Genomic DNA, 16,725 nt, shown 5'->3' with positions numbered 1-16,725 from the left:
TTTTATCGAACAGAAAATATATTTTTGCACAGGGGACATATATCCAAGAGAATTTCGGTTATTCGGAGTTTATTTTTAATGGATTAGCCGTTCAACTCTATTGAAAATGAAAATAAAACGAAACATAGAAACGCACCACAAGAAGAGAACACATTTTTATCACATAAAATATCGATGTTCGTTTTGCTCTTTCCTATAGACGCATTAAGTGTACTACAAAGACAAAAACATCATGTACAGAGCACTGACAAGATTGCATTGCTTCAACTAATTGGTCATCTGAAATATCTAGCAGCGAAGCTGATCATCAATAATTTTGTATGAATTCTTCATACTAAATGAATCATGAATGTGGAGGTCAGTCTTTGATCCAAAACCATATTTTTAATGGTCACTTTATTCAGGGATTGTTTCTGCTAATATCGCTCTCCCAACATTTTTCTATGATCAGTAAGTTTATTCAGTGACGGACAAAAAATAAACAAAATAATGGTTACAGGAAGTATCCAACTTCAGCACTGACCTCACTAGTGTGGTTCAAAACAGATAGAAGAATATGGGCAGGAGTTCCGCATGGAATTGTAAATTCAGACACTACCTCCACATTGGAACCAGGAGAACGTGGTCCGTCATTTATCTGGTACATATCGATTTGGGAACCTGTAAATATATTGAACGAGGTTTAGTAGCCCCAATACCGTATAGAGTGCTACCCACACACCTTTATTCAACGAAAATAACTTTTGATTTCACATTTCATAAGTACAAAATGTTTGCAAATTTCCTGCGTTCGGTTAAAGGAGCAAGGAGTGGACATTCATTTCGATAACTGCAAATAGTGACTCGGGTCAAATCAAGTCCTTTCAAAATTTTTCAAGTTGTGCTGTGAGTCAAGTTAAGCTCTATCAGTCCTACATTGAACAGAGTTGTTCATGTTCACTTGCCATTAAATCGGGGCTACACATTTGCAGTGACGTGCGGTCAGGGGAGGAAAGTGAGGCAGTGCCTCACCTGTTGCCAGAATGAGTACAGGAAAATTGTGAAACCGAGCGAGATAGTGTAATGGTTGCGCGTCCGGCTTCTCGAACGGTAGGTCATGGGCTCGATCCCCCGCCGGGTCAGACCAAAGACTCGAAACTGGTATCCGCGGCTATCCTGCTAGGCGCTCAGCAATCACGGATAGTATGGAGGAGAAAAAATCGGGGGGTGCAGACTAGATGAACTTACCATAATGGCCGTATAGCATCTCCGTCGTCAATACCATCTCTCTCTCTCTCTCTCTCTCCCTCTCTCTCTCTCTCTCTCTCCCTCTCTCTCTCTCTCCCTCTCTCTCTCTCTCTCTCTCTCTCTCATCCTCTCCGTTGAGCAATCTGTATTGAACCGATTAAAAAACTGAATATTTCCCTTCAGGAAAAATGAAAAATGTATTTGATAATGTAGAATCGTGACGGCTAACAAGGTGCAGAGAAAGCACTCTCGTCGACCAGCTTTCTTTTGCTGTTGTTGTTATTCACACCATCCAGTATCTTTGGGAGGTACCTTACGCGCGCGTTTGTGCGGGGGGTGGGGTCAGTGCCTCACCAGAAATGAACCTCACCGCACGTCACTGTACATTTGTGATCTGAACGAGAATGTAATTGCGAGGACGTGGTATGTTGGAATTGCTGACTCAGTCGAGTCAAGTCATTTTAGGGTGGTGACTCGAGTTAGTCAAGTCATTCGAAAATGTGACTCAAGTCTGACTGGAGGTAGCCGTTTTATATAAGAAATGGAGGGGGGAAGCGAGTGCCCACAATTTCTCAATAGCAAGAATGGAATACACTGCATGTGGTTTGGCACCTATTTGTGCCGAATCAACCAATCAATGACATCAACGAAATTGATGTAAAGAATGCAAGTTTTTTACCATGCATAAGAATCTAGCAGGCGTATTAGATCTATCTTGATTTGCTATGTTTATTGTATCATAAACAACCAATCCGTACGATTGGCGTGTATGCTACTGTATAACTTGTTTTTGAGAAAATATTAGGGATGGTGTGAACGTGAGGTTCACGTTCGTGTTCTGTGTGTGAACCTCGGAAATTTAGAGGTTCGCGTTCACAACAGAACCTTGGTAGGTTCTGCACTGTGAACCTTTTTGGTAAATTGTAATTTGCACTTCGTTATAAGATCTCTTTGGTTCAAGTTTATTGCATTTCAACTGCGGGTCACTCTATGCATGGCGCTGGCAGCATAAAAAATCAACACTAAACGAGTATGCACCATGACAACCTTCAAAGTTTTACTTGCTTTTTTGTTACCAAAAATTTCTCGAAATATTTAGCGTTCCGTTTTGAATATTTAGTGACTCTCCGCTGTGAACTTGACCCGCAATCACACAACATCACGAGCGATATACGTAGTCAGCGAATGATGCTTATTCAACCAATCAATGACGTTGATATCGTTTTCTGATGTAAAATATCGAGTGGGCGTACGGGGTCAATCTTGACCAAATATCTTAACTGTATCATTAAAACCAAATCCGTGCGATTGAGGTGCGGGCTACTGCTATATAACTTGTTGTTTATGGTATCGGTAGCGAGTATAGAAACCCGTTTTACACTCTGCTCAACATCAATGTAGCAATACTCAGACTCCGAACACATTGTCCGGTCTGGCTAAGACCATTGAGGCGTAAGCTTATATTTCATGGTAAGTCCTCGTCGAAATTGTTGGCAAAGCGACGGAATGTATTGATTTTATGAGATTATTATATCCTTTGATAACCGCGGTTGATACATTTAGCGACGTTTAAAACGGCAATATGTAGCCTACTACAGCAATGCGACATTATGTGGCCCGAGTCTTCGCTAGGTGTCGTGTACATTAATATAGGCTATCACTTCATTGAAAGATAGGGCTGGAATTAGAAATATGACGTCACGAGGTTCACGTTCGTGTTCACACAGAACCTTTCAAATAGGTTCGCGTTCACACGAACCCGAACCTTTCAGAGGTTCACACCATCCCTAGAAAATATCTTTCGCAAGCATGGAAGCCGGTTTTTCACTCCGATCAATATCAACGAAGGAATAGTCTGACAACTGCTTAAGAATAGATTGTCCGCTCTAGCTTTAACAGTTAAGGCGAAAACTTATATTATATTGCAGGTGCTCGCCGAAATTGCTGGCAAAACCACGGAAGATATTGATTTTATAGAATAAATCTAGCATTTGATTAACCCAGTTGAGAGTTGATACATTTGGTAATGTTTAGGAAGTCAGAATGTACTTCATTATTGTGGCATAATGAGTTCTTAGTCGTCGTCAGGTATCTCGTACATTTACATAGTACTTTACCGAAATGTGGAATCGGAATTAGCATTATGACGTCACGTGACGTCATAGGCTTATTTTCGCATTCGCTTTCACACGAACCAGAACAATTCAAGTGTACGCATCATCCTTGCACTGCACCACAAAATGAGTAGCACAAATCGAATTTTTCATTATTCAATTATTTGCTGAGCTGTGAATTTGGGTGGCCTGTACATACATTTGGATAAGTGAACGACCTACTCGATAGAGTCCGTTCAGCAATGAAACTTATTGGAACATAGAAGTGTCCCGTTCAAATTAATCGAATGAATTCAGAATTTGCGCCACCGAGAATCTTGTGTTGCATCAAATTTTGACAACGTAATTCAACGCCGTGCACTTGTCAAGTGACCCCGAGTGAATACGAGTGTATAAAGCAGACAAGAATTAGTATCTACAGATGATAGCAGACGAAAAAGCGCGCATCTAATCAGTGATTCGTCAACTTGCGTACAGCACATTGGGGTTCCAATTCTGACATCGGGACATTGTATGCTCAATGCTCATTATAACCACGTTTGACCTTCATTGTTGCATTTCCCGATGAAAGTTGACAAAGCCTTGTAAGAGTAAGGAATTTGAATATGCGCATGCGCACTTTGCGCATGAATGACTATCAATTCGCAGGCATGCACAATTGCACAATGCACATGCACATTAGGGCTGTTCAAAAATAACCTTTTTTCCTTAATCTTGCGGGTTACTTGATTAAATCGTTAGGTTGCCTTAAAAAATGACGCACACCAAATTTGAATTCATTCCAACCAATATTCGCGGATTTCGTAGAGTTTGAAAATTTTGAATTTGCCTAATAATGCAAAAAAAATTTTTTTTCCAATTTTCCTTTCAATCTTATGAAATTGTTGCACTGTCTTCAAAAACGATGCAAAACAAATTTGACTCAATTCCAAGCTGCAGAAGCCGAGTTATTCAAGTTTTTTGATGATAATTCTGGGATGATCCACCAATCAAGGATAATCCCAGAATTATCAAAGAAAAACTGAAATAACTCCACTTCTACTGCTTCGAATTGAGTCAAATTTGTTTTGCATCGTTTTTGAAGACAGCGCAACAATTTCATGGGGTTGACATAAAAATTGGAAAAAAATTTTTTTTTGCATTTTTAGGCAAATTCAAAATTTTCCATCTCTACGAAATCCGCGAATATTGGTTGGAATGAATTCAAATTAGGTGTGCGTCATTTTTTAAGGCAACCTAACGATTTAATCAAGTAACCAGCAAGATTCAGGAAAAAAGGTTATTTTTGAACAGCCCTAATGCACATGCACAAACACACTATCCTATTTCGCGCCTCAAGACTCGAATTAAAGAGACTAACACGGAACTAACTGAAAAAATATTTTGTAAACGAATATGGGCGCAAATAAAATTTAATTAAGAGAAGGAGAACGTGAATTCGCTCATCTGATCAAGAGAGAAATGGTATTTCTCAGCACAAGCGTGTCGACATCGACGTTGTAAACGAGGATGCTTCAATTGTCTGATTACTAATCACGGATTACAATTTATTGGGGGCGTTTTAAGCACTAATTCGTCGTCGCCAAGACGCCAACGAAGCTGCGTATTCAATTATTCGCGATCTTATCGATTAATGGTAAATAATTGTTACGCGCTATCACGGACTCGCTAATTGACAGCGCTGATGATTTGAAATCGCAGACGGCGGGCGTTAAATCTATTATACGGGGTGGCTGCCACCCCATAAATGTTTCATGGCGTGGTTGCGCCACCCCGCCTCCCTGTAACTCGGCGCCTATGCCCCAAAATACCATAAAATAAAAAATAAAAGAAGAAAAAACAGCACAGTTATTCATAACAAAAGAAAATGCAGTAAGTACCAAAAAAAAGCAATCGTAATAAAAGTAAGAAGTTAGTATGTTACCAACGGTATTCGTTTCCACCGGTCTAAAACTTATCAACATCACGAGGACTAGAAATATAGTCCCATATGATCCGTGGGCAGACATATCGGTTGGCTGAATTCTTCTGAGCAGACTTTCTGTCATTCGATTTACGCCATTTGAGATCGTCATCGGAATACAATCACATAGTTGGCAGAACCACATTTTAAAATCTATTCAATAGACTGTCAAGAGGATGCACCTAGTTCAAGTCGTCATATGCAAATATACCACATATAAGACTAATTTGCAGATGAGATCTGAATATATGTGAAACATCAAATATAGTATAAATCGCATTAAAATAATAAAGACATCACAATGGTAAATTGCAATCGAAATCCTTTCAAGACTTCAAGTCTTTCACGAATTCGCCTCTGCACTCTACAGCTGTCCAAACGTTGATATCTCAGCAGACACGGTTTCATTCATACCAGAACAATTCAAAACACCAATGAGTGACTTCGTAAAAGATATGACGTCAGTATTCTCTTACAAATGCATGAACATGCTGTTGCCATTTAAAGATCACAATTTAGATAATAATATTTTGCAGTAATGCTACATCTCAATCTATTTTTATGATGTTATATACCCATCTTCGCGAGGCATTCCAAGGTAGCCTATGACAGCTAGAATCTATATTTGTATGCCAGTGAAAAAATGTTTCTGTTTCTATTCTGCTTCTACACAAAAGTTATACGTTTCTGATTCAATTGCCAATGATTGCCAATGATTGCCAATAATATTTGGATATTGGCGCATATGACCGATTAGGTATTTTCCACCACGCACGGGATGATAAGCATACACCCGATTTTCCAGGTATTCCACAAACGGCAAACGGATAGACACATGAATCTACTTAGCTGCAAGGTTTAGTTTCCAAGAAACGTATAGCGGATGTAGTCTTGATACTAGCGCTATTGTTTGAGGTTGAATTGGTTAGGATGCAAGTGAGTCATCATGTTTCCACCTACACCTGCAGTAATAATCGTAATGCAAAGATCATATGAGCATCGCATCTGTACCTGCGCGTTGTAGCGCAAACTGTGCTAGTATGAAATCTGAATACTCACGTTGCATGCCATTGTAACAGTGGTTCTCAACTGCCGGTCCGCGAACCGGTAACGGTCCGTGGCAAGTTTCATGCTGGTCCGCCAAATATACTAGAATTTTCTTATTTCAATTTCAAAATGCAAGAATTTGGACGCTTGTTCATTAATTAGAGAAATAAAACGGCTGCCCGACAGATCACCATGTGTGACTTTAGCATGCATCAATTTTGCGTGTGTTTTCACAACCCCGAATCTTACCCTAACCCCCACCCTAACCCTGAAATAAACACTGATATCTATATATGATAACCCCAAACCCAAAGCTAACCCGAACCCAATCCTTAATCTAAACCTGGGTTTCTCAAAAATCTATAGACACGCCAACGGTAATGAAATTGAAACATTTCGCGTCCCCCCCCATCGTATCGTCATCAGACATGGGGTGATTACATCATGAATGTAATCGATTGCGATTACGATTACTTCGGAATCACGCGATTACGATGACGATTACGATTACAGCAAAATCAGGATGTAGTCGATTACGAATACGATTACATTGGAAAAGTAATCACGATTACTCACGATTACATTTATTTTGCTTCTTAGAACTACTTTTAGAAGCTATATTGGAAAACAATACAAGGATTGCGATGTAAAGGCCTAATGAGAAAACAGCTTTCTTGATGAATGATACTTCATTTGCTCGTTATGTCCTAATGTACCCATTGTCCAACTTTATAGGCGACGATTTATTGCAACCGGCAATTTACACTCTTGCCAGGCCCGTTACTGCCGCACCCCAAACTCCCCAGTAGGGTTGGCAGGGAGTTCTAAGAGGACTGAAAAAAGTATGTCGTAAATCAACATAAATTATAGAGTATTTTCGTGAGATCTTCGAGCTTCGCGATTTATTGCCTCTAGATCAGTGGTCCTCAAACCGGAGGGCGTGAAAGCCTCTGAAGGGAGGCGCGAAGCCGCGGTTAACTTTGGAAAATTTCGCGCTGTGCGCTATTTACCCTCATTTCATGGGTATTGCTTGGTATATTGTGTAAATTTCGTATTTAGGAATTATCTCATCCACAGCCGCTGCCTTCAATGCCATCCAACTATCCGTTGGGATTGCTAGCATACGGATTGCTCTTTTTATTATTTTTTGATATAACGATTAGGAGGTGCGAAATTTTTGTCTGTCATAAATGGGGGCGTGTCGAAAATTTTTTTAGAACCATTGCTCTAGATAGCTTGATTTTGAAATGCATACTTCTCCTCTAGAAAAAGCATGAATCATTTATAAGAATATACATTTAGGTGTCGGTCATTACCGCACCACGACACCACCAAAAGATATACGCAGTTTCGGCCAAAATAAAGAATGACCTTGACCGAGACTTTGTGTATGTGTCCATTGTCAATGCCCGCGCTAGGGGGCGTCACGAATAGTCCTGTCCTTCCAATCTGAGCCGCACAATACAAATTCCACCGGGGGTACCCACAGAGCATTGAAGACAAGACAATTTGTGTGTGCACCTCATGAAAGTTTTTTTAGTCTCCTACGTTTGGCCTCGCCTGACCATTGGGAGCTGAGACAATATTAAAAATGAAAAGCAATATAATGCAATTATCTATATTCTTGACGAAATTCAGTCATCAACTTGGAAATTGACCACGCTATGGTGGCCCTAGACCTGCGTTTGGAGTGGAGTATTAATTGGTTGTTTCGTCCTAGTTCAAGCTACAACCCACGCTAGCATGGTGCATAAGCGGTAGGCTTTGGCGACAAGTCTTAATGTTGAGTAAAGAATTGCGATTGGTGCCTGTTTCGAGTCATATGAGAATAAGATACTTGATACACTTGATACAGATACTGCAAGCTGCCGCTAAGATAAACGGCATATAACGGCGCAGTTCTGATATATATCAGCAGTTGTCGATTTTTAATGCTTCGAAGATCGAAGAACGATCGTTGAGGAAATCGTTATGTTTCGTTTGACGAGTAGGCCTACAAACATCTTTGTCCGGTGTACGTAGGTACAACGTACGTATATAGGCATACTGCTCGCCAAGCAGTAGCAGTCAAACGACGTTGAACTAAGCATAACCAAACATCAATATATAAGTTACTATTTGAAACTAGGCAAAGTCGTGGTGATTATTATCCTGCTGCGAGGCAGTGGCGTCTGGACTCTGGAGTGTATTGATGACCTGATATATAACATGGCGGGTGTTCTTACAATCACACTACAATGTTCATCAAATATCTATTTACTTCTTACGCAAGGAACAGCAAAGCTAATACTTCTGACGTAATAATGAGCAGTGGCGTTTGAATGTCAGACGTTTGTGCTGTCACTATAACCTGATATAATATCTCTTTCTGGTTCATGAATGTTCATTTTATTTCGTAGTCCTTGCACAATCGTTCTTTCACAAAGAAATCGATTAAATATGTGAAGTAGTCGATTACGATTACGATTACTTCAGATTTTTTTCGAATGTAATCGATTGCGATTACGATTACTTGAAAATGCTGTAATCGTCGTAATCGATTACGATTGCTAATCGCGATTACCCCATGTCTGATCGTCATATCACAAAATGCAACTGGAACGCTAGCAATCCCAACGGATAGTTTGATGGCATGCAAGGTTATGACTCTTGATGAGAGAAACCTCAAAATATGGAATTTGAACTTTACACAGAGCAATGAATATAAATCGAAGGTAAATCGCGCCGAGAGCGGAAATTTTTTCCGTTGAGCGCAGCTTCACGCCACGCTTCAGATGCTTTCGCACCATACCCGGCCCCACCTTTAATTTTGTCCACATGCTGAAGTGTCGGGCATGCCCAATTGTCGCATGATTATTGCTTAAATGTCCATTGCCCACGGACCAAATAAAACATCGGATTGTAAATGGATTTACAAGTTTATAACGTATTTTCTGCATGTTGTCGTAATAGACAGTTCATGGTTTACTTTGAGCGTTATGCCACAATGATGCAAGTGTTGCAGGGAACTAAGAGTAGCCTACAACTCGTTCTGCACTAGTTATATTAGAACTTTTACAAAAATTCAAGGGACACTAGGTATTATAATTGAGGCTGTAGCAAACAGCAGAAAAGTCGCATTTTTTTTTCAAAATAACCGAACAATCGCAATCAAGTTAATTAGTGGTTGTATCTGACTTCGCTAGCTTCTCACAGAACCTTCAACATAAAATGGTCAGCATTGAATGAAATTTCCAAACTACATTTGTATTTCATTCTTCGCCATTAAATTTAGGGAAAATTTTGATGTTTGAAGGTTCACAGGTCCGTAAGGTCAAAAAGGTTGAGAACCACTGCATTAGAAGATATAATCAAGTCCGTCGACATACAAGGATTTGTTACTTCAGCAAGTGACGTGCGGTGAGGTTAATGTTTGATGTGGCACTGACCTTTTAAAGTCAGATTTATTATTATTGATTTACTATTAGTGACTTGCTTCTTATCACATTAGCACTCTTCACACGCAGGCTGCGAAAGAAGATACTATACATATTCACAATTGAAGGCATAGGTGGAAAATGCATGACAGATATATCAGTAAGCGAATGTATTTGCTCTACACTACATGTTGACTGTCGCAACTATAAACGATTCATACTATACCATCGGCTTGCGAAGTCGATAACGCGTTGTAAAACTGCGCTAGTATTGTCTGATTGTGAGCTAATAATAGGAGAGGTAAATCCCTATTCGCCTCGCCTGGCCATCGCTGCTTCTCTATGCTGTCATTATAAGTAATATTCTCGAATATTAAAATCCTTGGTGATTTTGAGGGGGTTCTGGTGTTCTGAAGTTATTATTATTTAGATTTTTGGAAACAGCGCGGCAATAGTTTGCGGTTAATACCAGTTACTACAAATTTCTAGCTGTTCATGATGAATAGAGGTATCGTAGGTGAGGCTTGGCCAGTCTGTGCCTCACCAGTGCCTCAGCTCTACTTTCGCATTCTTTGTGTTCGCGTTCTTTGTGTGAACCTCATAAATTTGGAGGTTTGTGTTCGCAAACTTATGTGTTACATAATGTATAATACATAATGTTAGTAATATGTACTGAGACTATTGCTACATTGATACCGATCGGAGTGAGTTTGAAAGCCTTCTTGTGGTTACCGATAGATACGGGGACGACCCACCATCTTGATGTTCATGTTGATGTCACCCATATTACATTCCAATAATGTACTCCTAACTTGTGGTGTTAAGTTAGTGATTTGAGATACCAATGTATTAAGGATTGAGCACGACAATTACGAACAATAATGTACTCAAAATCTATGGCTTACGTATGTTTGGAGCCCCGAACTCGACGTAGTCCTTGCGGAACTAATTCGTTTTGTCAGTCATCGTAATTTGAGTATTTCATGACTTCACGCAGATTTACTCTCTCACTTGCCTAAACTGATTTATTCAGATCCGATCCTATTTTCTAGGAGTTGATTATTTTTTTTAGGGGTAGCCGGGAGGAAACGCAGTAAACCTCCCACCCGTTACGCTTGTGGCAGCCCTGTGGGTTTTCACCACAGTACTGTGTGCCACAAGCGTCTGTAATAGGGCCCTTTGAGTCATAGGACTCAAAGCACCCATAGTTACTTCTGTTTTCATCCTTTTTCATCTGTTAAGGGTTCAAACAGTTGGCACAAGCAGGCTTTAGCTGGGGGCGTCTGCGGCCACTTGTCCCGCCGCCACCATACTTGTGCCTTTGGAGAGAGCCACCAATCTGACCGCATCCCCGGAGTCGGAATATGAAGGCCTTACGGCCATACTCTTCCTGGGTGTGAGAGTGATTGGAAGTATTATGGTTGGACCCAGTGGCGGCTCGTGACAATATCGGGTGGTGGGGCAAGGGCTGCAAGCGACTTTTATCAAGATGACGTCACAATGGCGTTTTCCAACGTAAACAAGTAACTTAATGATGGTACGGTAACATGAATTTCCCGGCAACAGTGATTTTAACGTATGTGCCACGAGAGGTCTGCTGGTGAGCTGTGACTTGAAGTGTGGTAACTGCGTAAACGGCGTACGGAACAAAGATTCAACACGGTTCATGTTCGCATTAGACCTGACTAATTATCTGCAGAAATGGAAATGACTATAACTCGAGAGATAGCGTAAGCCTAATTGGAAAGGTCAACGAATTCGGACAGATACGCAATTGTTATCTCATAGATTGGGCCTCTCCTATTGAATCCAAAACATCATTCTAAAGAACTAAGAATAGCAGCCTCGGAAATTTGGTCTCGGTAGTCGGTACAGCATAAGAGATTTTGGTCTTGAAACTGGAGACTGTAACACGACACATACGTTTTTATTACTGTCTTATAGGTCTGCTGCGAAATCGCCTTTGGAAAATATATTACCGAATAAATACGTGGATGAAAGCCTTAAACTTGCTACACTGTTACATGACATTATCGAGAAGTGGCCTCATGGCCCTTTTCGGTATGGTACACTGTCAAAATTAATGCGAACAGACCAACACCGAATTTTGCGTAAAATTTACTGAGGAATAGGCTGATCAAGTGATCATCTGTTAGCCGCCATCGAAAACGAAATAACTATCGCGCTTGACAGGGGGTTGTAAGCAAATGGCTTGAAGGCCACAATTTCACGGTGAAATTGACATTGGAGAATATAATATGAAAGTAAATATTTGAATGCAAACTGAGAATGATATCATCATCTCAGTTAACGTTACCGCAGATACACCGGCTTTTGCGTGAAATCCGCAATGTGTTGTAGGCTAAAGTGTCAGATCTTTACCACACTCGACCTTGATAACGAAATTACTGCCCTAATCATTGAGTGTCAACCTTGAGACTTGGCACAGCGTTCGATACTAAAATCAAGACATACCGTGCAAAAGCTTATGACGGATCTAGGTAAGGAGCATCGTTAAAATCAATAGAGACCAATACCGGCTTTGCGTATAATCTGTTAGCGATAAATGACTAGTCAGCTCTCACTCGAATTAGGAAACCAAATTACCACTAACACAGTTCAGTGACAAACTTAAAACTTGGTACAGCGTTCGATACTAACATTAAGACTTACCGTGCCAAATGTCATAACCGATCTCGGTATTGAACATCGTCAAAACCAATGGATACCAATACCGGCTTTTGAGTAAAATCTGTTTGCGATACATGACGGATCAGCACACACTCAACTTCGGAAACGGAATTACTACCCTAAACTTCAAGTAGAAACCCTGAAACTTGGGGCAGTGTTAAATACCACCATCACGACATGACATAACAAGTTTCGAGAGTTTTCATGGTGTGAAACCCCATTAAAATCGACCTATACCAGCAAAGGTCGACTAAACGCAGATGACGGTAACAGAGTTCAGCTATAGATACGATTGTTACATCACACCTTAAGGGCACAGAGCTATCGTGCCCCGGTTGCTCGGTAATTTTATGAATAGGAGAGAGTAAATCACCGTTTCTTTATTGTGCGCGGCTTTGAGAGAATAGACAGTGAAAGCTTGTTATGAGCGCTACCGGGGCAAGCCCCGGCTAGGCATTCGCAAAGCGAAAACACAGAAGAGAATTCGATTTTCGCAGAGACTTCGCTATATATGGGCATTTACAAGCGAAAGGACAAGAAGTACACGATTTTCGCTGTGATTTCGGTTTATATAGATAGGTGTGCGTCTATAAATGGTGAAGAATTGTTATTGAACAGAATTTTAGGTGGGGCAATGCCCCAGTTGCCCTATAGGACGAGCCGCCACTGGTTGGACCACTAGGGTTTCGCACCGTCCAGCGAGGCGATGCTTGTTTTTTTTTTTTTTTTCAGGAGTAACCTGGAGGAACCGCAGTAAACCTCCACCCCGTTACGCTTGTGGCTGCCCCATGGGATTTCACCATGGTAACTATTGCCACAAGCGCCGTAATAGGTCACTCTTGGGTAGAAAGTACCCGAGAGCTCCCTTCAGGCTGCTTCGTGTTGCCATTTTTCCCTTCAATAGTTTTCTCTACCATTTTAGGTTCAAACGGCTGTCGCAAGCAGGCTTTGGCTGGGGGCGTCTGCGGAGGCTTGTCCCGCCGCCACCATACTTGTGACTAGAGCCCGACCGATATTGGATTTCTGAGCCGATACCGATATCTAGTACCTTCACCGATAACCCCGATATATTCAGCCGATATTCAAAAGATATGGAATCTAGCTCAAGGAGAGAGAGATCAGATTTATTTTCGCCGGCACCATCGAGATGCTTTCGACGATGGAGATGCGATACGACCTTTAAGCAAGGCCCCTATTTAACACCTCAAAAGTATTTATTTCAACAACTTCACAGCCATTGCTATGCTTAAACATGAAATAAATGATCTAGGGGCTCTAAAAATATATCAATAGTACCAGTCTAGTAGTTGCAGATTACAGTTCAGCACAATTTCTCGTCCCTCGTCCCCGTCTTTCACTTGGTACCATAGTTAGTGGCACAGCAAGAATTGGAAATCTTTCTTCATTTCGGTTCCACCGCTCCCTTGCAGGGAATCTTCCCTTCAATGGTTTCACCAAGTATTGATATTCTTCTGACAGTGCACCTGGAGCCTTCAGCACATCATTAACAAATAGCTGAAGATAATGTGCAAAACAACTCAAATTGTTCACGTCTGCTACTGTTCCCCCCATCCCCTTGGGCCTTGACCATGACCAGCATTTCAACAATCAATTGATCAATATTTTACCCTCTTTTGTCAGAATTGGCCCATGTCATCATGGAATGAAACATTTTCGTATTAACTTTTGGCTTCACTCCACTTTTGCTTGATTTTCTTGCACTCTATGCTCGCACATTTCCTATCAGGGTATCCCCAGGCCTCCGTCAGATAGATGACTTCATACATTACTGGTATAATTTCGCTCTGTTGGTACCGAGCCTTGGCTTGCCAACTTCTTACACACTACACAGACACCACCAGCACTTTCTACAGAAAATGCTTCGACGCGACGTTCTTCTCTATCAACTCGAGGGTCAGTGCAGCATGAATGAAGTTCTCATTTCTCTAATCGATTGAAAAATCTTCTGCAGACAACTATCCATCCAGCTGCTCTCTGCCATTGGTGATCGATCAATGCAGGGGATTCCCATGAAGTCAGTGGGGCATGACGGTGAAAGTATATTTTCACACAAGCACGCAGACTGGCCTGTATGCACTATATGCAGCTTGACCATCTATTTCTATCATTTACCGACAAGCAGTGAAGACCTAACGTCTTCTCTGACTCCCTACCACCATGTTGTGACGTCACGAAAATTGCCGATATTTTTTAACCTCCAATGGCCGATACCGATATTTCTTTCCAAGCGTGATATCGACTCGATATTATCGGCGAGCCGATAATCGGTCGGGCTCTACTTGTGACTAGGATACTGGCCAGTCAAGCTGACACAGATCCCGGGTCGGAGCATGAAGGCCTGATGGCCATACTTCTCCTAGGCGTGGGAGTGATTGGAAATACCGGTTGTACCACGAGGGTTTCGCACCGCCCAGCGTCCAGTAAGGCGATGCTTATTTTTTTTTTTTTTTTTAGGGGTAACCTGGAGGAACCGCAGTAAACCTCCACCCCGTTACGCTTGTGGCAGCCGCATGGCACTACACCATGTTGCTGTTGCCACAAGCGCCTTTATAGGTCACTCGTGGGTCCAAAGTACCCAAGAGATCCCACAAGGTTCTTCTGGTTGCCATAATTTTACCTTCCAAGTTTCTTCACTTTTTAGGTGCAGACGGCTGTCACAAGCAGGCTTTGGCTGGGGGCGTCTGCGGAGGCTTGTCCCGCCGCCACCATACTTGTGACTGGGATACTGGCCAGGCAAGCTGACACAGATCCCGGGTCGGAGTATGAAGGCCTGACGGCCATACTTCTCCTAGGTGTGCAGGTGATTGGAAGTATCGGTTGTACCACAAGGGTTCCGCATCAGCCAGGCCGATGCTTACCTTAATACAACCAAATACAACCAAATAGGAGTTGATTACTTTTTACAGTATACCAGCCGATAATTTGATTTGATCGCGCGAATGCGTGTGATGATTACTTGTGATTATGTTCCTTCCTATATACATAAACCATTCGCCAGTGGCGACCGCATTCATCGGTTCAACCATTTTGCATTAACTCAACGTCTAGCAAACCCTAACGCATCCCCAACTGTAGCAATTCAGAAAGACACGCTATTATGATAATCTTGTTTCATGAATACGTCGATAAAATGACATTCTCTGGCTTGACATTAGCTCTTATCAATGCTTTATTATTTGAATAAATAGATATTACAATGAATCGGAATTATAATTGAATTGAATAATTGAATGCCTCACGACTACTAATGAGTTGGACGCTCGATTTCATGAACGATTACCTGCTTTGCATTCTCTGGCTTTAAACTTGCTAATTTTTATTTTGTCCGTATGTCAAATATGCTATATTTTCTCACTTTTACATGCGACAATGCTTTCTAAATGAGAAGGACAACAATATATTTGATGTCCTATGCCTTATATTCACCGCTAGCTTAAAGACGATGTGAACGTTGCACATCTTTTAACTATCCCCACCATCATATTTGCGCGGAATCGCTCCCTCTGTTTTATTTCGCAATATGATGTTTATTGGTCCAAAGAATTGGTTGGGGAATCCGAGTAGTAAATGCAGTACACAAAAGAATTACTTACGCATTGACAATTTGACATACCTATGTAGCATAACTTAGATACGGTCTGTTTGTCACTCGAGGTTGTTGCTTAAGTAGGAATAAAGTTTAATATCCATTGTAATTAAATTTTATTTACTGTCGTTGCAAATACGTAAACAGCGACCCTACATCACCGTGATGTGGTATATTGTCGGCTCATTGACTTACACAACCCTTTACTTGGAATTAAAACTCTGGATCACAAGGAACTGCCAGGAAGCATGTCAATATCGTATCACATCAAATACAATTATACCGTCGTATTCATATTTGTGACCAATGACAGTCTTTAGGCAATTTAATGCAGCATATTATTTTTATTGATCAGCAAAATTAAAGTTGATCAACACGGATTGACAGGAGCATTACAGGCGATGCCGGAGACGGACATCAAAACCAGTAAAGCTGATGGAAACTGAAAATCAAGTTCATGCGATGGATTAAAGATGTGGTTCCAAACAATTTTATGGTTGTGGGCAGTAGTACAGAATGGATGATAAACTTAATCAGAGTCTATCAGAGTGTATACGTGACGGGACCGATCTCGCGTGGTAACGACTGTATTGCAACTCATATTGCAACACGATAGTCAAGGTACTTCAATTTTACAATTTCACAACGTTTTTAGACTGC

The 16,725-nt window shown here is 41.1% G+C and overlaps 2 protein-coding genes across 3 annotated transcripts in view; both read right to left on the bottom strand.

The window, feature by feature from the left end:
- The window catches only part of LOC145446536 (uncharacterized), a 38,592-nt gene extending 33,091 nt beyond the window's left edge, over window positions 1–5,501 (bottom strand). The window contains exons 1-2 of the mRNA XM_080324872.1: window positions 5,266–5,501; window positions 524–660 (exon numbers count right to left, since the gene is read on the bottom strand). Coding sequence (XP_080180998.1) covers window positions 524–660; window positions 5,266–5,449 — 321 coding nt within the window. The 5' untranslated portion in view covers window positions 5,450–5,501. The remainder of the gene's footprint in view (window positions 1–523; window positions 661–5,265) is intronic.
- Window positions 1–15,355, bottom strand: part of LOC145446521 (uncharacterized) — a 271,204-nt gene extending 255,849 nt beyond the window's left edge. For both annotated transcript variants that reach the window (XM_080324845.1, XM_080324846.1), the window contains exon 1: window positions 15,338–15,355. The gene's annotated coding sequence lies outside the window, so the exon portion shown is untranslated. The remainder of the gene's footprint in view (window positions 1–15,337) is intronic.
- Between the last annotated feature and the right edge of the window lie 1,370 nt (window positions 15,356–16,725).

Source organism: Botryllus schlosseri, chromosome 9 (assembly GCF_051294905.1).
Source record: "Botryllus schlosseri isolate E-star chromosome 9, Bs_hap1, whole genome shotgun sequence".
Classification (NCBI taxonomy): Eukaryota; Metazoa; Chordata; class Ascidiacea; order Stolidobranchia; family Styelidae; genus Botryllus; species Botryllus schlosseri.
Note: the sequence above shows the minus strand (reverse complement) of the source record. Positions and strands in the feature narration are given on the sequence as shown.